This window comes from Lathyrus oleraceus, chromosome 4 (assembly GCF_024323335.1).
Source record: "Lathyrus oleraceus cultivar Zhongwan6 chromosome 4, CAAS_Psat_ZW6_1.0, whole genome shotgun sequence".
NCBI classification, from domain to species: Eukaryota; Viridiplantae; Streptophyta; class Magnoliopsida; order Fabales; family Fabaceae; genus Lathyrus; species Lathyrus oleraceus.
In genome coordinates, this window is record NC_066582.1 from 250268950 (window position 1) to 250295777 (window position 26828).

Consider the following 26828-nt stretch of genomic DNA (forward strand, 5'->3'; position numbering starts at 1 on the left):
GACGCTGACAGGCATGGAAGTTTTCCGGTGTTCAGACCGAGGTGGGTATTCAGACCAGTTTCTGATATTCAGATCGAAGAAGTTTCCGACGATCAGGTCGAAGTACTTATGGCAGTCCGGCCAGTTTTCCGGTGTTCAGACCGATATGGCAGTCAGGCCAATTTCCGATATTCAGATCGAAGAAGTTTCCGATTTTTAGATCGAAGAAGTTTCCGACGATCAGGTCGACGAACTTGTGGCACTCAGGCCAGCTTCTGATTTTCAGATCGAAGAAGCTTCCGAAGTTCAGATCGATGCAGCTTGCGGCACTCAGGCCAGTTTTTCGGTATTCAGACCAAAGTGGCGTTCAGGCCCGTTGTTTGGCGTTCAGGCCAATCTCTCGGTGTTCAGACCGATATCAATACTCTCATATTCTGATGTTCAGTATTCAGACTGACGTGCGGCGTTCAGGCCATGGTTATTCCTGTGTTACCATTTATTTTGGTATACATGTCGACATTCTGTTCCGGTATTCAGGCCGACTTTCTCCGTACCAGACGGATTCTTCTTTTGAGATTGCTTCTTTGCTAATTCTGACAGTCCTTGTTAATTATTTCCCATCGGAGTGCAAATTGTTCGTCTGTTCATGGTATTCAATCACTCTTCACCCTGATCATCTGAAAGCCGAGGCTATTCATATCGACAGGTTCACAGTGGATTGAATAGGGGCAGCTGTAACACCTCAAAATTTGCCCTCCTCTCTTGGGACTAGTTTAACATATTGCATTTCATCTTTTAGGTCATTAGTCATTGCATATTTGCATATCATGTGGAAACAATAAGCAAGTCATCCTCCTAAGTCTTGCCCAGAAGATGAAGAGGTTAAAAGATTTAAGCTTGAGGGTCTCATGAATTGATCACTAGCCATCTGAGGGTTTGTGCTTCAATTAGGGTTTCTTGGTTCCTCAAGGAGATTGATCATTATCTTGGTTGCAATGGTACATCACCATCATCATGGTCTTATCATCACCAAGAGGTTCATTGTGCCTGATCATGTTCCTTGGGATTAGGGTTTTGACCTCTGGTCAACCCTAATCAGTTGTATTGTACCAATCAGGGTTTGTCAAGGAGATGAGGTCTTCATGGAGATGGGGATCATTATATTGCTTTTATTGAGCTTGTGAAAGCTAGGTTTTCATTTTGGAGCCATTTCATCAGGAGATTGAGGCTCAAATTCATCTGTGCATGACCAAGTCATCTATCAACTGAAAAAGTCAACCAAAAGTCAACTGTTGGATTTGGAGGTGGGAAGTGGTTAGAAATACTTCATTCATGTTCAAACAAGTCTCATTTGACATTTCAAACATCAACATTGAAGAATTTAAAGTCAGGACAAAACTTTCCAAAAATAGAAAGTGACTTGTAATTCAAAATTGCCAAAAATGGAAAGGTTTTCTCCTCAAGATTACATCATCAAAAATGCTTCAAATGAAATTTTGTTGAACATGAAAGTTGTAGATCTGGTTCTCCCATTTCCAAAAAGTCCAAGAACATGAATTTCTCATGTATGGTTGAAGAGATATGGATCAATCATGGTCAAAGGAATTTGAACTTCAAGAGTGCATAACTTTCAAACCATAAGGCCAATTGAAGTGGTTCTTTTTGCAACATTTCTCTCTTGACATGCACTATCCAATTCATGCATCACATATCATGCATTTCCATCACAAAAAATTTGGACTTTTCATTTGAATTTTGGAGGGAAAGTGGTAATTCAAAAATTGTGCATTGTTTTCATATTGTACCAATTGCATTTGCTTCCTAACAACATTTGAAGTGGATTTCCAAAGGATTTCGTGCACTGTAGCATTGCTTTACATACATGAGGGGTGAATTTGCAAATTTGGCATTGCACTTGGTTTTCCTTAATCCTTTGGCATTTGGCTAATTGTGATTAACAAAATTGATTAGCAGCTCATATAAAAGCATAAGCATAACAGAATTTGGGATTAACACATGAGAATTCTCAGATCTAGATCTAATTCACAAATCTCTTCAAACTTTTTCTCTCACTTTTCTCCAATTTTCCTCAAAAGCATTGCATGTTTCTTGACCAAATCATCACCTAGAAGCATTTTTGAGCTGGATTGAAGCAGAATCAAGAGGATTTCGTGCAAATTTGGGACTGTTGAAAGTTGCATCCATTAATGGCAATTGAATATTCAAGCAAAATCGTGCAAGGTTAAGCATCAAGCATTCATCCATTCCATCATACAAGAGTATTGGAGCATCTGTTTGTGCTTGGCAAGGCTTGAAAGCATCAATTTCACTTCTGCACTTCCATTAAGGTCAGAATTCGAATGTCATGATTCATGAAATTGTTGTATGCTTATGGTAGATCTTTCATCACTGAACATGCTGAGCTTTGTTTCATTAAGATCCATGCAGAAATGAGATAGATATTGTGATTTTAAGTTTGACATGTGAATATTCTTTGGCTCGAATCTCTTGATACATGTGGAGTTAGGTTGAGTTGAGCTTAGATTAGTGTTGTATGTTGAAAGACGAATCCAATGGTGTGATTGTTTTGAATTTCTGGACGATTTTGTTCTTGAGCTCAAGAACACGTATGAACATGATGAAGAACTTAGGGTTTCTGTTCCAGAATGTTGTTTGATCTTGTTAGCGTGTGTTTGCATGTTGTTTGATGTTTATAGCCATGCAGTGGTCCACGTGTTGCTGGCATGGCGTTTTGATTGGATATGAGCGCCCGACCTTGCCACATAGACTTTAATGAAACGGCGCGTTTCATTGTTAAGCGCCACAATTCAAATTCCTCTTCAGTTCGAATCTGGCTGAGGACGGTTTCAATTATTGCTTTGCATATTATTTCATCTTATGCCATGCCATTCATACTAGCCTTGTTCATGTTTTTTTTTTATTTTTCCATTCACTTAGAAAATTCATAACTTCATGATTAATGATCCAAATGACCTGGGAATTTTTGCATGTTGTTCCTCATCATGTCTAGTATTTTATGAGATTTTTTCCAGAAATTGTGCATGGTTGAAAAATAACTTTGCCTAGGGTTTGTGTATGCATGTGCTTTTTGAATCTTGCTTTCCATTTGCTTTGTGAAATGATGAATTTTAATCCAATGCCTGTGAAACTTTGCATGCTTAAACTAGACATCTTAATTGACATTTTGGTGTAGAGTTTGCATTTTTAGCATTTTTGGTTGTTGAGTTAGGATCTGTTTAATGTAGGTGTGACAATGTGTGTCACACCATTGCTTGCTCAACTTGTTGATTTTCTTTGCCATGCCAAATAAATGCCAAATGATGTGATTTTTTGCATGATGCTTCTTCTGGATGTTAGGATTGATCATGAATTTTTGTGGAATTTTTGGATTGATTTCTGATTTGTTTGGTATTGTTCTTTATGGATGAACATTTGTGGACTTTTGGATAGTCATGAACTTCAATGATTTGTGAAATGATGGTTGTTTGTCATATGAATGTAAAACTTTGCACATTGTTTCTAGACACATTGAAGTTTATTTTGGATTTGGTTTGAGGCATTTATCATTTGTCAATTCTGTTTTAGGCTTGTGTTAAGTTGATGTAGCATTTTGTTCCCTATTTGAGCTTGTTTGTGCTTGCCTTGCCTTATGGAATTTATTTGCCATGCTTAGACTTGTCCAAATGCCTTGATTTTTTGTGTGTTGATCATGTTTTGTGTTCTATTTAGCCATGATTTTTCTTGAGATTTATTGAATCATTTTTGAATTGATGTGGATTTGTTCATTCTGTTGCCTCAATGTGGTTCCAACTTGCATGCCTTGCCATGATTGCTTTGTGAAATGAATTTGGTTGATGCTATTGACATGAGACCTTTTGGATTGTGTTCTTAATTGATTGAGCTTGATTCATGTCAATTTTCATGTTCTGATTTGAATTATTTCTCCCTCTTTGACCCTAGGCCTTGTCCTAGTGGTTGGTGCTTATGTTTGAGCTTTGTTTTCAGGATAAGGAGCATATGGTCATAAGGGAATTGATTCACATTGCTTGAAATTGGATGATTGGTTGATGTTGACTAACATTGATTTGTTTTGTAGGTTCATTTTAGCTCATTTGAGTTGAGCTTGTGCCTTGCACATTGTAGCTTGCACTTGTTGTCTGTTTGACTATGTCTGTTGACTTTTGGATTGTCTGTTTGACTTTGTGAGTTGTGTATTGACTGAGTTAGATTGTTTTCAGGTACATTAGTTGCTAAAGTTCTTTTGAACTTGCTTTGTGCTTTGCTTGGTTGCTTAACCATTTGAGGTATAATATTTCTGACTTCATGTAGTCTGGAAGACTTGTCCTGTTACTTGGGCAGGCACCTGTCTGAAGCCCTCCTTAAGAGGCAATGCTTGTGTTTGTTTATCATTGTGCCAAGCAGGAAAAGACCTTTGATAAGGCAATTGGCAGATAAAAGAGATGTGTAGTCCATCTCCTGCTATTCTGTGTGTCATCCCTTTGCTCACACACCTTGTGTTGATGCATTGTGGATATTAACCCAAGATCTATGTTGAGTCAGTCATATGTGGATAGAAGAGTTCCTGCTTTCTGAACTCCCACACTTTCATTTGTCTAAAGCTCTCCCAGGCCAGGGATAAGAGCTGTGAGGCACACCCCTCACTTCCCATTTCATCTGCTTCACCGTAACTCCCAATGTTAGGGTTAAGAGCTAACATCACCCGATTCCAGTCGGCTTGTGTTTCACAGCCTAACCTTGTGTGAACCCACTTTGTTTGTATATAGTGTGTGCTAATTGTGTGTATGTTTGCTTTGCTTTGCTTGTCCTGTTTAGGATAGCTTGCTGCCTGTGCAAGTTAGATAGAAAACTCAACCTAGGACCATTGTGGAATACATGATAACTATTAGGCTCGAGTCAGTCTCCCTTCTAGTTTGTCATTTCCCAGTCTCTGGTTAGGAGAAGTTTCTCCCCTGTTCAGGGGAACTACGTTGCCCTGATCCTCATACCAGATGAGGTACGTAGGCAGGAGGTCGTACGAGATCTCTCCGGGCACCCTTTTCTTTTTTTTGAGTGTGTTGTGCTTGACAGTTATCAGGCTCGAGTTCCCGACTCCCTGTTAGTCTGTGTGTTCACCCTTTTTCTTTTTGTGTGTGTTTGCTTGACAGTTACTAGGCTCGAGTGCCAGACTCCTTAGTAACCTGTTGTTTGTTGATCCTTCTTGTGTGTGTTAGGAGATGGATGTAAGCCCAGCGATTAGCATTCCGTATCCTATTGTTGTGTGCTTGGAGTCCGATATAAGTCCAGCAATTGGCATTTGGTTTCCAGTGTGGGTTTGTTTGGTTCAGAGTCTGATGTAAGTCCAGCGATTGGCATTCGGTTTCCATGTTTTCCTGTTTTGCGTGTGTTTTGTTTCGGCGTGCGTGAGCTGAACTACGGTAGCTCTGATTCTCATTCCAGACGAGATACGTAGGCATAGGATGCGATATCCTAGCGAGCCCGTTCTTCTCTTCCCCCACCTGTGTTGTTTTCAGTGTGTGTGTGTGATGTTTGTGAGCAACTTCTGTTTTAGCAACCTTATCCTTTCCTTCTGAGCGTGGATCCCGTCGAGTACGACAGATGCGTATGGGTGCTAATACCTTCCCTTCGCATAACCGACTCCCAATCCCATCTCTCTTTGGTCGCGAGACCATGTCTTTTCCAGGTTTACTTCGAGCGTTTCCTTTCCCTCTTTTGGGATAAATAACGCACGGTGGCGGCTCTGTTTGTTTTGTTTTAGCCCGCCGGTTGTTTTTCGCGGATGCGACAAATATCTTGGTTCCCCTCACAGTCCGAGAGTACTCCAATCCCCTTTCAACATGAAAGAGATTTTACTATTGTTAGGACTTATACAAGACTTTTCCTAGTCTTCCTATACAGACACTAACAATCACACCAAGAACAATCCTCTTAGATTTTTCACTAAGTTAAAAAAGAGAACAATCCTCCATTTAATGAACCTCTTGTTTCCAACAATCCTGAACAACAAGGATACACAAAGTAATCTGAATTTTTTATATGTGAAATGGAATTGTATAAGTATCAATCTATGGATTGATCTTCTCCTTATAACAAACAAATCTCTTAATGATTTACATGTGTTCACTATGAATGAAATGAAACTTAGAATGCTTTTCTATGAAGGTTAAGCATAAAGCTTCACTCTTAAAATTCTGGTTTTGAACATTTAGAGAATTTTTGAAAGATGAAGAGAATATTTGAATGTTTGAAAATTTACAAAAGGGGGTGAGATTAAAATCTAAAGAAATGGTGTTTATATAGTCCTAATGCACCTCTACAAATGAGTACAAACCATGAAAGGATTCCATGCTTCAAGAACTAGTTTTGAAAACCAAAGGAATAAAAAAAATGCAATTTTTTCAGGCATTGGTACAGTGGTAATCGGTTAACCAAAAGTGGTTAATTGATTAAACCCTTGTAACATGCAAAAGATTTGAAAATTTTTGCTTGTTAATCGATTATCATAATGTTGTTAACCGATTAACAACCTTGCACAATACAAAAATAGTTATTTTTCAAAGAGAAAAACTTTAGCAAGATGCATCCAAACATTTTAAACAAACATGATATGAATGTATGAGGACTTGAACACTTGTATAATCATTAGAAAGGTTGAATGCTATATACCTATTCATTCATGATCAATCCATAAGTATTTCTTCAAGACTTGACATAATATGAAACTTATCTTTGCTTTAGAAGTCTTTGAGCCATTTCTTTTTGTCAATCCATTCTTGCTTTGTAGAATCTTGTCGTCATCAAAATACTTGAGAAGCATGCCTTCACAGTATTGTCATTTGTGAATTTCACCTTGTTCTTCATCGAGGGACTCATGTTGGCAAACCAATATTTCCTTCCAGTCAGGTGTGACGAGCAACATAATTCTAAATACCATTGGTCCTTGAATCTTTCTTCATCTTTCATTGTGATCATCAGCAACATCTCTTCTTCTTCATGTTTTGTAAGGCTTGTATCACTTTCTTGATTTTTTTTCTTGCCTCCTTGACATTGAATTGCATGATGTCCATACTTCTGACGGTTGTAACATTGAATATGGATTTTATCAGGTTTTCTTCCATCACTTATTCCTCTAACGGCACCACCACCTATGTGATTGCTTTGGTTTGAAGGTTGTCTCTGATTTGATGAACTACCTTCTTGTTGGTTTCCTCTACCAGTTGAATTGTTGTAACTTCCTCTGTCTTGGTTACTATTCCATATTCCTTTGTATTTTTTCTTTTGTTGAATACGCCTGCAGAGCTACATCATTCTTTGTCTTGCTTACAGATCTTTCAGTCATTCTTTGTTCATGAAATTCAAGCGTCCCTTGAAGCTCTTCTTTTGTCATGATTGACAAATCCTTCTATTCTTCTATGGCTACTACCACATGATCGAATTTTGGAGTCAATGACCTCAAGATATTTGTAACTACTGATCTTGATGTCAACACTTCTCCATACATCTTGATTTGATTCACCGGCCTTATTACTCTAGTGAAGATATCATCGGTGCTTTCACTTTCTTCAATCTGAAGCAATTCATACATTCTTTTGTGAGTTTTTAACCTCACCTTATCAGCGCCTCCAAGAAATTTCTCTAGGACGTGAAGGTTCAAGAAACACAAGAAAGTGGAGTTTGAATTGAGTTTCTAGATTTAAAACTTTATGCAACCCAAGAACTCAAACAGAAAAGATAAGACAAATATAAACAACACAAGTATTTTTATCCTGGCTCTCTATTAACACAGCTACGTACAATCCACCCGCTTGAGTAATTTCACCCTCTCAATAAGGACTTAACCCAATAATCAAATTGATTACAAAACGCAAAGACAACTTTTGTCTAAGACTTCCTGAGAATTCTGACTATAATCGTCAATATGACTTCTTGAGAATTATGACTATAACTTAGTCTCTAAAGAAAATTAACCAAAGGTTAAGATAAACAAGGTTTTGTTTACAAGATGCTTCTAAAAATAAGCAGATACACAAGTTTAAAATAAATATTGAACTTAAGAAATATTTTCAAGAAAAATGTTCTAAGTGTTAGAACGTGATAGTGTTCTTAGCGTGAAACACTTTTCTTTTTCTTTCTCATGTATGAGTGTTTGATAAATATATTTCAGTGTTGTGTAATGTTGTAATCTTTTCAAGCTTCCAAGACCTCTTTATACAGGGAATAATAGATCCGTTGGAGGGTGAAGTTGGAATATCCTCAATATAACAGTTGTATAAAGGCCACTTCATTCTACAATATTAGAGTGACATTTACAACATAGAGTTGGTGAGGATAGGACGTGATGAACCAATGTAGGTACAGTAGTACAATCCTTTTCCTGCTTTTCAAGGTAGTGGAAAAGACGTTTGCTTTTGTTCTGACTGTACCTTGCCACATGTTCTCTTTTTCAGTCATTGACTTTTAGACATTAACTTCTAGTCAACGACTTTGTATATAAGTTGATAAAGCTTGAATAGAGTGCAGAGCGTGTCTTCAGAATCTGGTGAGAATAAGACTTCAGAGTCTATAAAGTTCTGAATCCTGAGACTTTAGAGACTTGAATTATCAGAGTCATTTACAAAGTCATATTGGACAGATTCTTTGCAGAAGCGTTGACTTGATAATTAAGATGCTTGACTTTTTCATTTAAATACACCTTTGATTTTCCTATGGTTCAAGTGTGTCTATAGTTCAGAGTTTGGTCGTCTAAAGTTGACTTTTTCAGAGTCAAAATTTGTTTTCTATGATCTGTGCACTTAATAAAATAGTTAAATTACAAAATTATTCTCTATAGAAAATAAGCTTTGTTATCATCAAAACTCAAGGATAGTTGCAGAACCAAACTTGTTCCAACGGGATGTCTCATGCTTCCTTTGCTGAGTCTACATCATCAACTTTCTCAAAGTTGAATGGATTAATGCATTGATGCATTATAAAGAGAGCTTTATAATTTTCTTCTTCAAATCTTTGTGTGCAACCTTTTGTTCATCTATAACATTCTCTCCAATTGGTGTTACTTCATTCTTCACAAGATCCCAAAAATCTTGATAACAGAAAACAACCTTCATCTACTTACACCAATTTTCATAATTCTTACCATTCAAAATTGGAAGATTTGCTTGAAAGTGCTCGTTCAGATGAGAAGTCATTGAGCTATGCTTCCCAAAATCATAACGAGAGCTTTAGATACCAGATGTTGGAAATTAACCTCAATCTTGGAGATAATCTAAATCAATCTTGATGAACAAGAATAAATCTTTTTGATTGATCGTTCTTCACTCTTCACTCGAGTGATTCAATCACACCTTGGTTGCAAGATGATTTCACCGCATAATGTTTTGAGAGGAAAAGAAATATGTGAAAGTGAATTGGGGAAGAAAAATAAATTAGAGTTTGGGGATAAAAGAAAGAAGATGGATCAAATTCTGCAGAATTCCTCTATGCATTTATTCTAACTAACGTTCTCTTGTTATATATTCTTATAATGATAGGGTTTCTCCATATTTATAGATAAGATTACATACACACCAAGTAATATCTAATTAACTAACTAACAAAAACAAGATAAATGTTAAGTTTAACTATATCGAAGTTAACTCTTTCGACAACTATCTACTTCGATAACTTATCGAATACAATCGACTTCGACTCTATCGAGTGTTACAACATGTTTAACACAAAGAATTACATATTTAACAATTTTAAAGTCTAGAATACTATTTTAATAAAAATAATAAAATATAAGTTTTATTTTATTAAGATTTCTTTTATATTTAAAAGCCCGAGGCAGCTTATATTTGGATCAGCCTCCATGTAAGATGGATATAATTTCTCTCAAGTACAATTTTTTATTTGATGTATAAATATTCCACTATCAATATCTTAAGAAATGCTTTGACAATTTAATAAAATTTTAAATGTTGTGATAATTGATACACTTACGTAAGCAATTTGTTTTTATATTATTTATATCCGAGTCTTCTTATGTATCACATCATTTAATATATTTTAAGAACAAAATTTTGAGTATAGTATTTTCGATTTTATTACATTCGTAATTACTTATCATTCTATCCTATTAATTTAAATATTGTGAAATTATTCACATTTTGTTCAGTTTTTTTTTTTACTTTATAATATTAAATTTATAATATTTTTATGCATTTTCTATTAATTTAAATGAATGGTTTTTTTAGTTAAAAAACAAAATTTTGAATATGAAAAACTAGTATATAAGTTTATTATCATCTTATCTAATCCTCCTTATCCTAACATAATTCCACAATATATTATTTAGAAAAATTAGTTAGAGAATTTTTGTTTGTTTGTTATATAGTACATAATAATGTATATTGTGTAAAAGATGATCTATCATAGAAAAACAAATAACTTTAAAAGAAAATAATTCAATTATAAAAAACCAACAGTTGAAAAAGAAAAAAAACATTATTTAATAAACATAATAAAATTAATTAATCCTATAATTCATGAATTCTCCAGTAGGTGAAATAGGTAGGTATATAGTAAGTTGGTCTCATCTCATGATTCGTTTAAGAACAAATTAAATTATGAATATGAAAGACCTAATATACAATATTATCTTATCTAATCCTTCTCATCCAAATCATTACAATTAATTACATGTTAATTCTTAACATAAACAAGTGTCTTAAATTGTGCTGATTCAAATTCAACACACGTATGTTTGTTGAACAACTCTACTACGTTATAAATTTAGTTGTCACTTGTCATATTAAATATCTAATTACTATATAAACATCTACATCTAATCATCTTTTAATCTTTCACGTCAACCTTTTAAAGGGAAATAGTTAGTAGTAATATTCTAACTATGATGGCCTCTTTTGTTTCTTGTGATAATTATGACTAATGAGCCAAAATGATAAACCAATAATATTTTTATTTTTGGTCTAAGATAAACCAATAATTAATATCAAATTATGTAATTGACAAAAACGATTACTATCATATTGGCTATTGCTATTATTAATTTTCAATATGTTTTCTTTTATAAGCATAAGGAATTCAATATCAAAAAGAGTAAAAGGGAGTATTCTAATCTTTACAACCAAAATAATCAATTACTTTGATTTTAAATAATTCAAAGGATTTGTGCATAAAATTACAAATGACACTATTTTTTTTTACTTATCGCAATCCAATTTCACGTGAGAATTTTAATAGATATCAAAATATCGGTTCCTCAAAATAAAATGTTATTTTTACGTATCCAAATGTTTAAGTAAGTTGTTAACCAAACCATTGTTGTCTTACTCGAGTTTAAAGACTTCCGCACCATACCAATATGAAAGTTGAAAGCTGCAATAAAGCTGGTAGAAGTTACCATATCCAATCCTAATCAAGTAAATATTCTTCTCCAAATATTCTTAAAAATCATATAGTGAAACATTAAAGGGTTCAAACTTTCGTCATCTGCAAAACAAAAAACACAAGTTTGATCTCTAGCACTATTGATAATGTTTCTCTACGACAAATGATCTTTAGTTGGAAAGTGGTATAATAATATTCTCCATCTGAAAATCTAAATTTTAGAAGAGATTTTAAGTTTTCACAAATCTCCAAGAGCTATAGACAAATTAACGTTCACAGGATCAACCAATTACACTTCTAACATGATTTTGTAGCAAGACTTAACGGAAAACGCTTTGGAAAGATCTGGCTGCCAAACAAAGTTGTCAGAGGAAAACAAAATAGGTTTGACATCTTCTAAACATTCAAAAAAACTCTTGTAACAATCAGTCATACCGAAGAGAAATATTAGACAAAAAACTGCAGTTCCAAAACCATATTGCTCCATCCCAAAATCGTGTTTCTTCTATGTTGTCGATGGGAGAATTAGTGACTGCGAACAAATCGGAAAGTGCACCTCTTAAACTTTGAGAGCCTCTTCACTTGTTCTTCCAAAAGGAAATCTTCGAGCTGTTACCTAAAACATAGTCAACGTTAGCAACAAAGGGATCAACATCCTGACCATAAGGATGACCCAAACTGACAATATCTCTCCACCAAATGGAGTCTTTGTGATTTTAGGTTCTTCCAACCTCATTCATCAAAACAAGCGATACATTAACGTAATGATGCTTAAGGAGATCACACCAAATTGCTTCCTTTTCGTGAATGATCCTAAACTTCCACTTTAGTAATAACGAGATGTTAAATAATTCGATGTTCTTGATTTCAAGCTCACCCTTCTCATTAGCAGTACACATTTTCTTCCAACTCACCCAATGAATGCTCTTCCTTTGTTCAGAACCATTCCATAGGAAATTACTTTGAATCTTGGTAATCCCCTTCAACACTTTAACCAAATCTTTATAAAAAGATAACGTGTATATCAGAATTGCATTCAAAAATGCATTTATCAACACTAATCTACCTCTTGATGACAACGTTCTCCCTTTCCAGCAATTCAACTTTTGTCTCAATATATCAATGATTGCCTTCCATATACACACTCTTCTTGGAATTGAGCCAACATGCACCCCCAAGAAATTTGAAAGGCAAGCTATCTATACAACAAAACAAAAAAGAGGATGCATATTGAATGGAATTGTTTCTCGCATTTACTTTATAGATGTTGCTTTTGTGGAAGTTTATACGCAAACCTAAAACAAGCTCGAACCCTTTCAAAATTTCCTTGATACTCCACAAATTTGACCAAATATAATCACCAAAAATTATATTATCGTCGTCAAACTGAAGAATGTCGAAGGGCACTTCATCATTCACCCGAAATGACGATGCTATAAATGTTAACCCTAAATCTTTCTCTAGAGTTTAGTCTTTAACATATGCTTATCTTGTATCTAGACCTAAGAGATCGTCAAATATGAATAACATTTACAAAAAGATTAGTATGGTTTATCATGTATATTAAAGATGACATGCTTGTTCAATTAGAGCATGATTATAGATGTCAACGAGACAGGGAATGTGTGGAGGATGCTTCTCCACTCCTCGCCCTGCCCCTAAATATTTTCCCATCCCTGTTTCCTCTCACGGGGGTATATTTTCCCCCATCCCTGTTTCCTGTCACGAGGGTATATTTTTCCCTATCCCCATCCCCACAGATCCCCACGGAGAATTGGAGATCCACGGAGATCGAGTTTTAAAAAAAATCTATATTTTTCAATAAAAAATGTGACACTAGTATTTCGTTGTCTTTTCCTTTTAAAAAAACATATATTTTGCATCTTTCTTTTTTAAAAAATAAAAATATATCTCGCATCAATAACAAAAAAAATGCAAAAATATTTTCAGTTATGAAAATATAACCACTAATTTACTAATTGAATGAAAAATAGGTTACTAATATAAGTATAATGAAATTGAAGAGTAATTATCATAAACACAGTAAACAAAGAAGAGTGGTTGTTGTGATAATGATGATGTAAACAAAGGAGATGAGGAATGGAGGAGACAAAGAGAATTGAGAAAAGAAGAAGAGAAAATGGTGTATACATTATATGTAATGGATGTACGTTTTTTAGGATTGGGTACTAGGATAATGAAACAATACATTATACAATGAACACGAAATAAAATAATCCACTGATAACTCTTCATTTTCTAATATATTAATTATTATTTTATTTAAAAAAACAAAATTATATAATTATATATTATATATAAAAGTTAAATAATATTGTTGGGATCGGGGAATCCACGGGGCGGAGGGTACTTCCCCAATTCCCGCATCGAAGTGTCACCGGGAGAACTTTTCCATCCATCCTCGTCCCCACAGAAAAAAATCCCCGACTTCATAGCTCCGTCCAGATAATCTCCACAGGGATCCCCATTAACAGATGCAAATTGATATTCCTAAGCATGATCCAAATATAAAACTTTTCTATATTAATTATAAGAATATAAAGGATTTTGTGTTTGAAAATGAGTGGCTGAACATATCTTGTGGTGCTCGTAAATATATATATTTTTTACGGTGATGTCAATTAATGTTGATGCACTTAAGTATTTTAAATTTTAAGACTCACTTCAATATTTGAATTTTATTTTAACATTTAGGTACATGCATCATTTCTTTATAGAAACAAATAAATTATATCTTTATATATTTTTGGACCCCTATAGTGTACAATTTTCAGCTAATCAAGCAATCATGGTTGAAGCATACGTACAAATACAATTAAGAGATTCAAATAAAGTTTTGTTTTCTAGCACCGTATATCTATTCATAATATTTATGAATTTGTATTTTCTCTTATTTAGTATTCAACTTTTTTGTCCATTACTAATTTTTCTCGCATTTATGCAATGGTCATTGACAATTTATTATTATGTGACCTTAGTAGCATAACATAATTGTGTTATCTTTCTTAGGCAAACAACTTGATTTAAAGATGAAACGTATAATTGTCACATAAGTTTATATTTATGTGACTTAGTAATATATATATTATGTGACTTTATAATTAGCATATAATGTTTAAATTATTTTAAATATATAGAGTTGTGGAGGGATCCAATAAATTGAAAGGACTTAGAAAAAAGTCCAAAGTTTATGCCCATAAAATAAGTGTATTATTTGTGACATTTGTTTATCTATAATTACATATGCCTTTTGTGTATATTATTACTAACTATATAAGTTTTTTTGTAGACAAGGAGACAGTTAGGAGGATGTGAATGTGGATTTTATGTTTGAAACATATGATAAACATTTCTCTGTCGGCATTGCTGATTTTTAGGAGCAGATAATATATATTTACAATTGCATATTAATGATTTTTATCGCATAATAGTTTATTATTATTTTTAATTAAGTGTTTTTTACACCATTCACATAAGAAAACTTAAAAGATGCTCGTTAAAGTTAGGCATCTTACTTCCATGAGATTTATAAGGTAAGTCAACACTGATTTTGTAATATGTGTGAAAATATTAGTTTTGATTAGGGGTGTCAAATGGGCATGTCCGCCCCGTTTAGGTTTGCCCCGCAAAAGCCCGTAAAAAAACGGGGTGGGGCGAGACGATCATAGTTGAGGATGTGGGCCTAAAACTTAGGTCCATCCTGCAAAAAAGTGAGGGAGGGCGGGGAAAGCCGGGGGCACTGCACCCTTTAAGCCTAAAAATGCAACAATTTTGTAAATGCACGTGCCCGCAAAAGCCCGCGAAAAAAATGAGACGGGACGGGACGGACACATCAGAGGGTGAGGGCCTAAATCCTTGGCCCGCCCCGCACTAAAGTGCGGGCAAAACGGGTATGCCCAGTGGGCTAGGCCCGTTTTGCCATCCCTAATTTTGATGTAATTTTGTTTCACATTTCGATAAAAATGCTTACCATATTGGTGCATATATAATATTAGTTTTATTTCACATTTCAATAAAGATGCTTACCATATTGGTGAATATATAATATTAGTTTTGTCTCACATTTTAGTGTTCATTTTGATGTCATTATGATCTAATAAAAATATGGTACACACAATGCAGGTTATAATAAAACTAGGGTAATGATAACTCGTGTCCTAGGGATACAACACTTATAAAAAAATTGTATTGAATGAAACAGTTATAAAATTAATTTTAGACCTTTTATTAAAATTAATGCACAATTTCCAACATAGAATTTTTTTTTTATTCTTATCTTGTGCCTCTAGGGCACAAATGAGCATTACCCATAAAACTATACATAAAATAAAAAATAACAAAAAAAACAATAGAATTCTCCGCAATCTCCCAATTGCGATAAAATGTTATCCCCTTAACACATCCCCTCGATTAAACATAACAACTGCGGAGAAAAGTCAACGAGGCAAAATATCAAAATAATTTTGTTGAAAATTAAATTCATGACCAAACCACTTTTCAAATGGTTAGTAGATTAAATCGTAGGAAAAAATTATGCACTATTCAATTTTTCATCTCAACCATTAGTATGAGAAAAGGAATAACATATTTTGTATAATATCATTTATTATCACCCACAATCAACCACCATAAAATCATTTTTTTAAGTGAGGTGATATATTTTTTTGTAGTACTGATTAAAAAATTATCAAATTATAAGAAATCCATGAAGAACCATATTGTAAATTATAAATCACAAAGATGATAAAAATAAGAATCAACGATTTTTTAATGGTCAAGATAAGAGACAAATTATAATAATTGTGTTCTATTATATCTTAATTTAGTATTTAATGAAATAATATGATATAATCTTAAAATTGACTGAGAGGAGTTCTTTCGACCAAGCTCAAACTCTATTAAATAGCAAATAAATTTGAATTTTTTTATTCAATATGTGATAGACTTTCTCTAGATCAAAATCTTGATCGACATAAACATAAACAACTTCCAACTCTTCATTTTATTTTTCTAAGTTTTAAGTAAGACATGTATTGACAAACAAAAGGATATGATGTAAAATATTTAAGATGATTATTTTTTAAAAAAATATTATGAAAGATTAAAAATAAAATTTAAAATATTTAAGAAGATCACAAATATATTAACTTTAAAAATTATTTAATAAAAAATAATATGAAAATAAAATGAAATAAAGAACGAAAAGAAAAAATATCTGAGTAATAAATGGATGTGCTATTTCATGTAAAAATATAAAATGAGTGTATTTTCAAACTAAATTTATTTGATTGAATAAAGGTGATAAGAAGAAAATATAAGGTGATAAGAAGAAAATATAGTTATATTTGAAAAGTACAGTACACTTGATTTTTATTTTGATAGAGATTGTAGAATTTTTTTAAAAAATAATCCCTCAAATAATTAATATTTTAAATTATTTATCAAAATAACCATATTTCAAACAAAAATAATTCTCAACAAAGAGGAGACGTCATTAATAATGACGCATGCATTAAAAAATACACTTAAACGTTATAACCGTTCATATATACTACCAATGCCCCAACGTCATTAATAATGATGCATGCATTAAAAAATACATTTAAACGTTATAACCGTTCATATATACTACCAATGCCCCAAGACGACTTGCTTAAGGGGGAGGTGCCACTCCCTCTAACGCCTGCATGCACTATTGACTTAAGGGGATGCACCACCCCCGACGACGCCGATATACTATTTATTATTATTATTATTATTATTATTTAGTTAACCTTAAATAATAATAATTTGTTTAATCTCACACAATAAACAATAAACGTGGTAATGAATTAAAGTTGTGGTAATGAATTAAAGCTGTGGACTGTTAGTATGATTTATTAAAAAAAAACATAAATATACTTAATATTTAGAGATTTCATCGAAAAGATCATAACATATTTTAATACTAAAAAATGAAAAGGTTAAGCAAAAATTGGATGAATTGAAAATCAAGCATGCATTAATACATCCATGCCGGTGCTAGGGGGAGTGGCGTCTCCCCCCAATTAAATCAATAGTATATGTGTCAGTCATGTTGGCGCATTGGTAAGGCATAAGTAAGAGATTACGGTGTCTAAGTATATTTTTTAATGTATACGTCACTATTGGTGACGCGTCCTCTTTATTGAATTTTTTTTTTAAAATATGATTATTTTGATAAATAATTTAAAATATTAATTATTTGAGAATTTAAATTGAAAAAAATAATTATTTTTAAAAAATTGAGATTGTATAATTGATTTTGACATATTTCAGTATTTTAAATATGCTATCAAAATTGATTCAAAATGATTTTTTTTTTAATTTTAAATTTTGATATGATTTCTATATTATTATTTATTATTCAACTTACCAATATATTAAAATATAATTTTTATAAAATTAATTTACTTAAATATAATTTTTATCCCAAAAATACTTTCCTGGGGAGAGAAAGAGAAACAGTGTATTGAGACACACCTTTTACATCTTTTGTTTGTATTTCTTTTTCTTTTGTTTCTGACTTTTGTAGAGATAAAATTTTCTTACTTTAAAAGAACAATAATTAAAAAATAGAATTAAATAAATTACTATCCTTACTATTAACTTAATTTTTTTTAATTTATATATATATATATATATATATATATATATATATATATATATATATATATATATATATATATATATATATATATTATTTTCGAAAGTCTATTTAACTCCTTATAATTTAATAGTAATTACAATAGTTAAAGTGTTCACCACCAATAATGAAAGGCAAAGGATCCAATGAATCAAGAAAATTCAATACCAATAATTTCAAAACATAGTAAGAAGAAAAAAAAAACTGAAAACAATATCCAAAAAATATTAAGTAGAAATTTATTTGACCGTGGTGATAAGAGATCTATTTCAACTAAATAAAAACTTTGAATTTAAATTAAATTAGAAAACAGCATTTCCTTGGTTTCAAAATGATTGACATTTAAAAAAAAATTTAAATAGAAATAATTACTATTTTTTATGTGTGTTATGTAGAGTTTAATAGTTTAAAATAAATGTTAATTAAAATCTGAAGTCGAACAGTTTATTATTTAAAATAAAATTAATTTTTCTTTCCTAATGAACAAACCACACAACATGAACATGTTCATGTTCATCAACACACTCAACTACTAGTAAAAAAAAACATCGTTCTCTGTCTGCATACGTGTTCGCTGTCTCTCTATTTTCGTGGTTGAAAAATTGAGAACTGAAAGGTACGTAAATCCACATCAATATTTCATTTTCTTTTAATTAAACAGAAAATAATTATTTTTTTGGATAAACAGAAAATAAAAATTGATAATGACACTATTTCTCAGTGACCACCATTGACAAAAGCTTCATTCATTCATGCATTCACAGCTTTTCCCGCGAAATTAAAGTTAGAAAAAAAAGAAAAAGTGGAAAAACCTTTGTTTTTCTGTGGAAATCTGTGTTAGCATTTTCTCGCTTTATTTTCCCGGGAAAAAAGTTTTTTTTTTATTTTTAATTTTATCTAACTTTCTCGGAAAAAATAGAGGTGAATTTGAATTGAATTGAATTGTCTTTGTTAAAGTGAAAGTGAAATGCTTGTCTTTTTTCATTCATAATGCGAGATCTAATTATTGTATACTAACTGTTTGTTCAAAGTTCAAAGTTGGAACATTCTTCTTCATTTCATACAGTACTGACTGTCATCATTCCAATCTGCAGAATTTTCTGCCACCGACACTTTCTAGATTTTTCATTGTAGGTTTTACAATTTGTTGTTTACTACAGTGTAGTAATTATTGCAGGCCTAATTCGGTTCATTGTTGTGTCTTTGGTAGTTTTTCACTTTTTTTAATATATTATAAGGGATGGGTTTTTGAGCTTTTTCTGATTGGAACTTTCTGGGGTTTAGAATCTTTTGATTTGTTTATTTATTTTTTCTTTAATGTGTGTTTATGGTATTGGTTTTGGTTTTGGGTTTGGGTTAGGGTTGGGGGTTATGACGTTTTGCCTATGAGGTGTTTGTGTTATTGTGTAGTTGTTGGTAGTAGTTTTTTCTTTTGCTTTTGAAGAAACTCAGCATTTTGGGATATTATTCTTGTCAGTCACCTTGCTTTGGAAATTGGGTTTTATAGAAAGTTGCCATTTTTACTAATTGTACTAGTTTGGCAGTGACACTTGGAAATTGGAATAAGAGAGCAATCATTTCACCACCCAACCAGTCAGTCGCCGTAGAATCATTGTCAAAGTTTCGTACTTTTGTTAACGGTTGAATCGTGCTAATTTGAGATTGTTTTGATGAGGGTTCAATCAATGTTGTCAGAGTGATTTTGGTGTGCTGTGAATTGGGTTGGGTTGCTGTCAGTTTCTCTATTGTTGTATTTATGACAGTGTTGGGGATTCTACTTGATAATTGAATTTTGGTTTTGTTGAAAAATAAAGGAATGAGGGGTGGAAAAAATCGGAAGCTACATTTAAGCAAGATCTATTCATTCACATGTTTCAAAGCGAGTTCTGTTGATGGTGGAGATCATTCACAAATTGGAAGTAGAGGTTATTCAAGGGTGGTGTTATGCAATGAACAAAACAGTACTAATGATGAGGAAGCTGTGATTAAGAATTTTGCAGATAATTCTGTCAGATCTACGAAATATACTGCTGTTACTTTTCTTCCAAAATCACTTTTTGAACAGTTTAGGAGAGTCGCTAATTTCTATTTTTTGGTTGCTGGTGTTTTGTCTTTCTCTAAACTTGCTCCTTACAGAGCTGTTAGTTCTATTCTTCCTCTTGTGGTTGTTATCGGGGCAACTATTGTGAAAGAAGGTATTGAAGATTGGCGTAGGAAAAAGCAGGTACTATATTCTAACTACCACTTTTTTTACCTTGCAGTACAGGTGTGAAGATTCCATAAAATCAGAATATATTTTGTGTACTTGTAAATATATCTTTTAACTTAGTGTAAATATAATATCAGGGAGATGAAGCATTTAGACTCTATTTGGATAAACAACTTAATCACTCACTTATACCATAAGCACTTATCATATGAGTGATTATGTATATAAGCTATTCTTTTAACAAAAGATTAAATTAAGTCAAACTATTTTAATTTAAGGTATGAAAAAAAGCTGAAAACAGCTCATGGGCATGTCATAAACTGTTTCGACAACCTCTCCTAAACAGTCTCCCAAGCGGTTAAGGACATGCCAGTAGATGAGCTCAAATAAGTCAATCAAAATTTAATGACAAAGAGTATCAATAGTCATGTATTTTAAAAAATTGTGGTATTCTGACAAGGCCGTGAAGTACTTTACCAAGTGAAAAAATTGCGGCAGGCAGCTAATGGAATATTGTAGCTTTTATGTTTAGTTTCTCGGTATTGTTTTGAAAGGATGAAGTGCAATTACTTAGTTGTTTTTTCATATGATTCCATATTCAGAATATGCTAAATGATTTGAATCTGCTAAATTGCAGGGTGCACTTTATAGGGTAAAGTTCTAGTCGTAACCCCTAAAAAACTTGAGGGGGCCAAGGATTTTCTTGTATTATATGAAAATTTAAATTGTTATTTTTAAAGTTATATTTCCTAAGTGTGCCTACGGCATATGATAAAATAGCGGGTTAATAGCACTTGTAGTCTTTTTAATATGAGGCTAATATGGTTTTAGTCCCTTCAATTTTATTTTAATTTCATCTCTGACGTAAGATTCTCCGGCAGGATATCGAGGTGAACAATAGAAGAGTTAAAGTTCATAAAGTTGATGGAATATTTGAATATACTGCATGGAAGAATCTGAGGGTAGGGAATATAGTGAAGGTAGAGAAAGATGAGTTTTTCCCAGCAGATCTTGTATTGCTTTCATCGAGTTATGAGGATGCAGTCTGCTATGTGGAGACAATGAACTTGGACGGTGAGACAAATTTGAAGTTAAAACAAGGTTTAGAGGCAACTTCTTCGTTACATGACAATCTCAGCTTCAAAAATTTTAAAGCGACTGTCAAATGTGAAGATCCAAACGCAAATTTATACTCGTTTGTAGGGAGTATGGAGTTTGGAGTGCAAAAGTATGCCCTTTCTCCTCAGCAACTTCTTTTGCGAGGCTCTAAGCTTCGTAATACGGACTATATTTTTGGAGCTATCATTTTCACCGGTCAAGACACTAAGGTTATTCAGAATTCTATTGATCCACCTTCGAAGAGAAGCCGAGTTGAGAAGAAGATGGATAGAGTCATCTACTTCTTGTTTTGTATTTTGTTTCTGATGGCATCTGTAGGATCTATTTTCTTTGGCTTTATAACTAAAGACGACTTGCAAAAAGGGGTAGTGAAAAGATGGTATTTAAGGCCTGATAATTCTACAATTTTCTTTGATCCTGAAAGACCGGCTGCGGCTGCTTCATTTCATTGTTTGACAGCCTTAATGTTATACGGCTTCTTTATTCCAATCTCTTTGTATGTGTCAATAGAAATTGTCAAAGTCCTTCAGAGCATTTACATCAATCAAGACATCCATATGTACTACAAAGAAGCAGACAAACCTGCACATGCTCGCACTTCAAACTTGAACGAGGAGCTCGGTCAAGTTGACACTATACTTTCCGATAAAACTGGAACTTTGACCTGCAACTCCATGGAATTCATCAAATGTTCGATTGCTGGTGTAGCTTATGGTCGTGGTGTTACAGAGGTTGAGAAGACCATGAGTAGAAGAAAAGGTTCAAAGTTAGTACGTGAGCATGATATGTCGGAAGATGACATCAGTGATTCTCTTGATAATAAAAAAGTCATAAAAGGTTTTAACTTTACTGATGAAAGAATAATGAATGGAAATTGGGTAAATGAGCCTCATGCAGATATTATCCAGAAGTTTTTTCGCCTTTTAGCAGTCTGTCATACAGCCTTACCAGAAGTAGATAAAGAAACAGGAAATGTGTTGTACGAGGCTGAATCTCCGGATGAAGCCGCATTTGTTATTGCGGCAAGAGAACTTGGTTTTGAATTCTACAAAAGGACTCAGACTAGTTTATCGACATACGAGTTGGATCCGGTTTCTGGCAAGAAAATGGAAAGGTCGGTTGTTTGAAATTCTATGTTTAAAAGAAAAAAAGGTTTAGTTGTTTTCATGTCTTATTTAATACAAAAATATGCTGTTTGGAATTTAATATTTTCACTTAATACATTCTAAAATGCTATATTATATCCATTATATTTTGAGATTTTCTTTCATCTCAATGATACATATTTTTCATTAACTAGTTTCAATTTGCAGGGTGTACAAGATTCTCAATGTGTTAGAATTCAATAGCTCAAGGAAGAGAATGTCGGTAATAGTAAAAGACGATGAAGGAAAAATTCTACTACTCTGCAAAGGTGCCGACAGGTTTGTGATAAGTTGATATGTAGCCTTAAACAATTTAAATGCTTACCTCTGTCTTTTGTGTTTCACTTATTGACCAGCCTGAAGTGATATTCCATGCAGTGTCATGTTTGAAAGACTTGCCAAGAATGGGAGGGAGTTTGAAGAGAAAACCATGGAACATGTGCATGAATATGCTGATGCAGGTCTCCGAACCCTTATACTTGCCTATCGTGAACTTGAAGCAGAAGAATACAAGGGGTTTAATAACAAATTCTCCGAGGCCAAGAGTTTGGTTAGTGCAGATCGGGAAACATTGATTGAGGAAGTTTCGGATAATATGGAGAAGAACCTAATCCTTCTTGGTGCTACTGCTGTAGAGGACAAGCTCCAAAATGGGGTGAGTTGGAATTAAAAAGCATGTTTTACTTATGAAGATTATTTATTGGAACGGGACTGGTAACGGAAACTATTGTATTTGTTTGCAAGGTTCCTGGTTGTATTGACAAGCTTGCCCAAGCAGGAATTAAAATTTGGGTTTTGACTGGGGATAAAATGGAGACCGCAATCAATATTGGGTATTATATTATACTAATATGATTTATATACTATTGTTTCATCTTATGAAACACTGACTCAACCACGGACACCAGGTGTTAGATACAACTTTAACATGAAGTGTAAGTGCCACATAGGCTTCACCTATGAGAATTTCATTTCAAGTTAACTGACGTGAATACTTTGTTGTAGGTTTGCTTGTAGTTTGCTTAGACAAGGAATGAAACAGATTATAATTCATTTGGATAGTCCAGAAATTCAAGCATTGGAGAAAGATGGGGACAAGAGAGCTATTACCAAGGTAAAAAAAATTATTTCTTAGGCCCTGTTTGGATTTGGATAAACAACTTAATTAATTAAATACTTATAGCATAACTGTCTATCATATAAGTTCTTGTTTGTAAGTTACTCCTATAGTAATAGATGGTAAATCACTTGTTTTCACTGACTCATCTCTTAGGCATCAAGGCAGAGTATCCTGTTTCAGATACGTGAAGGTGCTGCACAGCTTACTGCACACAAAGGGAACTCTCAGCAGGCCTTTGCTCTAGTAATTGATGGTAAATCACTTGCTTATGCACTTGAGGATGAGATGAAGAACATGTTCCTGGAGCTTGCAATTCGTTGTGCATCTGTTATTTGCTGTCGCTCATCGCCAAAGCAGAAGGCACTGGTACTTTTCAATCTATCCTGGGTTTATATCCTATTGATCCTGATAAAGAAATCTAGTCACCTATTAGAAATTTGTTGTATTTCCTCAAATTATTACCGGTGTGAGTGACAATAATTTGTTGTATTTCCTCAATAATTTGTCTAAATTTTCTCTTAAGGTCACTAGATTAGTCAAATCTGGAACTGGTAAAACAACATTAGCTATTGGCGATGGAGCTAATGATGTTGGAATGCTTCAAGAAGCTGATATTGGGGTTGGTATAAGTGGCGTCGAAGGAATGCAGGTGCTGCAAAAGTTCACACAATATTCATGCTTTCATTTAATTCATTTTTACTTTTACTGGTATTCTAAATAACATTTTCTTTTTTTTCCTTCTAACCCCATAGGCTGTTATGTCTAGTGACATTGCAATTGCACAATTCCGGTATTTGGAACGCTTACTTCTGGTGCATGGGCATTGGTGTTATCGAAGGATCTCAACGATGGTATTAATATTACTGTGCCTATAATTGGATCTCTAGATTCTAGAGAAGCTCTCTGAGTTTTTTCTTATTCTGTTAACTCGTTAATTGTTCTTTCGACAGATATGCTATTTTTTCTACAAGAACATCACATTTGGTTTCACTCTTTTCTTGTATGAGGTGTATGCGTCTTTCTCAGGAGAACCTGCATACAACGACTGGTTTTTAGCTCTCTATAATGTCTTTTTTTCATCACTTCCTGTGATTGCTCTCGGTGTATTCGACCAAGACGTATCCGCTCGGTACTGCCTCAAGTTTCCTTTGTTATATCAAGAAGGAGTACAAAATGTCCTTTTCAGCTGGCGTCGAGTACTCAGCTGGATGCTTAACGGATTCTTTAGCGCCTTACTAATTTTCTTCTTCTGCACAAAGGCAATGGAGCTGCAAGCCTTCGATTCAGAGGGAAGAACTGCTGGAAACGATATACTAGGAACAACCATGTACACTTGCGTAGTTTGGGTTGTAAACTTGCAAATGGCAGTAGCCATAAGTTACTTCACCTTGATCCAACATTTTTTCATCTGGGGTTCCATATTTTTCTGGTACATTTTTCTCCTAATATACGGAGAAGTACCTCAAAAGATTTCGGAAAATGCTTACAAAGTCTTTCTTGAAACTCTCGCTCCTTCGCCTTCCTATTGGATAGTAACATTCTTTGTGGTGATCTCAACCCTAATACCATACTTCTCATACAAAGCAATTCAGATGCGGTTCTTTCCAATGTATCACGAAATGGTACAATGGATAAGATATGAAGGGAAGACCGAGGATCCCGAGTACTGTGATATGGTGCAGACAAGATTGTCACAGCAAACAACTTTTGGTTCAACAGCTCGCTTAGCGGCCAAGGCTAACCAATCGACAGATAAAACTATTATTAACCGTAAAAAGTGTTTATTTCATCCTTAACTCATGTAGTTTTTTGGGTACAGCTTCATGAAAGTGTTTATTTCTCTCTGCACATAGTCATGGAATTGCTTGATGGGTCATCTCAGCCAGAAGATGATAGTATGGTGCATGGAACCAACATTTGGCTTTGATGTTGGGAAGAAAAATAAAACTGATATCTGATTTAGCCTTTTTAAGGTTACATAGATTTCATATACCTTTTTTTCTTTTACATATAGAAGCAGTTACTGTACATATAGAAGTAAAAGTTATGTATAGGATGGGATAGAGCTGTTTTCTTTTGTAAAGAATAGAAGAGTTTTATTATTTGTTATTGAAATTTCATTTTTGTGCAGTCATTTAAATCTTTGCTTTGCTCTTTCTTTGGAACTGTTTATTTGTTAAGATATTTTCTATATTGTGACTCTTAAAGTGAATTGTTGTGATAAAGAACAAATAAAATGCGAATGGTTAATCATTGGAAACTAGTAACATGGACATATGCACGGGTCACACGTTGCATTGATCACAGGCGGAACTTAAATATCGAGTGATATCGTGAGGATGAGACAATACCATAGTTGATAAGGGTACTATTAATAAATGTTTGAACATTGATCCATATTTTTGTGCAAATAAATATATTTTCAATTTTCTTTCTCTGTTTTAAGTTAGTGCATTTCATCCCCCCTTATACTTGTCAAACCACAATTTAAATGAATAGACTGTATTCGATTTATTTAAGGGAACTTTTAAATAAATTTTCAAAATTTATTCAATTTTCGCACATGCAATACAGAAAATTTTGCTTTTGATATAAAAAATTTAGTTAAAAGTAAGATTTTTTCCAGAATTCATGTGTTTTTACCGACAATTTTAGAATTTTTGGTAAAATCCTTTGTATCAGTTCTGAGACATGCATAATTGCTGGTATATATTCATGAGTTTTTATCGGGAATTTCAGAGTTTTCGGTAATTACTAATATTTTTTGTACTGGGAATTCTGAAAAATTCCGATAGTTCAAAATGTTCAAAATTTAATCGAAAAATTTAAAATTGATAGTAGTTCATTGTTTTTTTTCTTTAATTTTTCTATTTTGCAGTTAAGACTAGGGGAAAGGACGACACTGTTGGAGGCAGAATCATGAATAGAGCGGCAACCCAGGCTAGGGTTGCTGAGGCAGAGTCTTCCCAACTACGAGATGAGAGAGTAGTTCTAACCGGTTCTCATCGGAAACGGTTGGCTGAGCAATTCTACGCACCCCATAGCATCCAACGCCAAGCGCTTATATTAGACAAGCAACCCATAGATGATACAAATGAGCATGTGGTTGAGGTTGTTCATGCTTGGGGCGGGGGGTTCAAAAAT

At 33.4% G+C, this 26828-nt stretch overlaps 1 protein-coding gene across 1 annotated transcript; it reads left to right on the forward strand.

Moving 5' to 3' along the window:
- The first annotated feature begins 18826 nt into the window (after positions 1–18826).
- LOC127074903 (putative phospholipid-transporting ATPase 9) lies at positions 18827–25818 on the forward strand. Its single transcript, XM_051016316.1, has 10 exons — positions 18827–20315; positions 21182–22533; positions 22733–22843; positions 22943–23219; positions 23309–23397; positions 23570–23678; positions 23838–24050; positions 24208–24333; positions 24437–24535; positions 24635–25818. The coding sequence occupies exons 1-10, from the start codon at positions 19908–19910 to the stop codon at positions 25478–25480; spliced, it is 3630 nt and encodes a 1209-aa protein (XP_050872273.1). The 5' UTR covers positions 18827–19907; the 3' UTR covers positions 25481–25818.
- The last annotated feature ends 1010 nt before the right edge of the window (positions 25819–26828 follow it).

What these genes read in the sequence shown, in the direction of transcription:
- LOC127074903 (XM_051016316.1), top strand. Translation starts at nt 19,908, where the DNA reads ATGAGGGGTGGAAAAAATCGGAAGCTACATTTAAGCAAGATCTATTCA. An exon ending in ATTGGCGTAGGAAAAAGCAG is followed by an intron (nt 20,316 to 21,181) that starts GTACTATATTCT and finishes ATTCTCCGGCAG; the next exon opens with GATATCGAGGTGAACAATAG. An exon ending in GTGGCGTCGAAGGAATGCAG is followed by an intron (nt 24,334 to 24,436) that starts GTGCTGCAAAAG and finishes CTAACCCCATAG; the next exon opens with GCTGTTATGTCTAGTGACAT.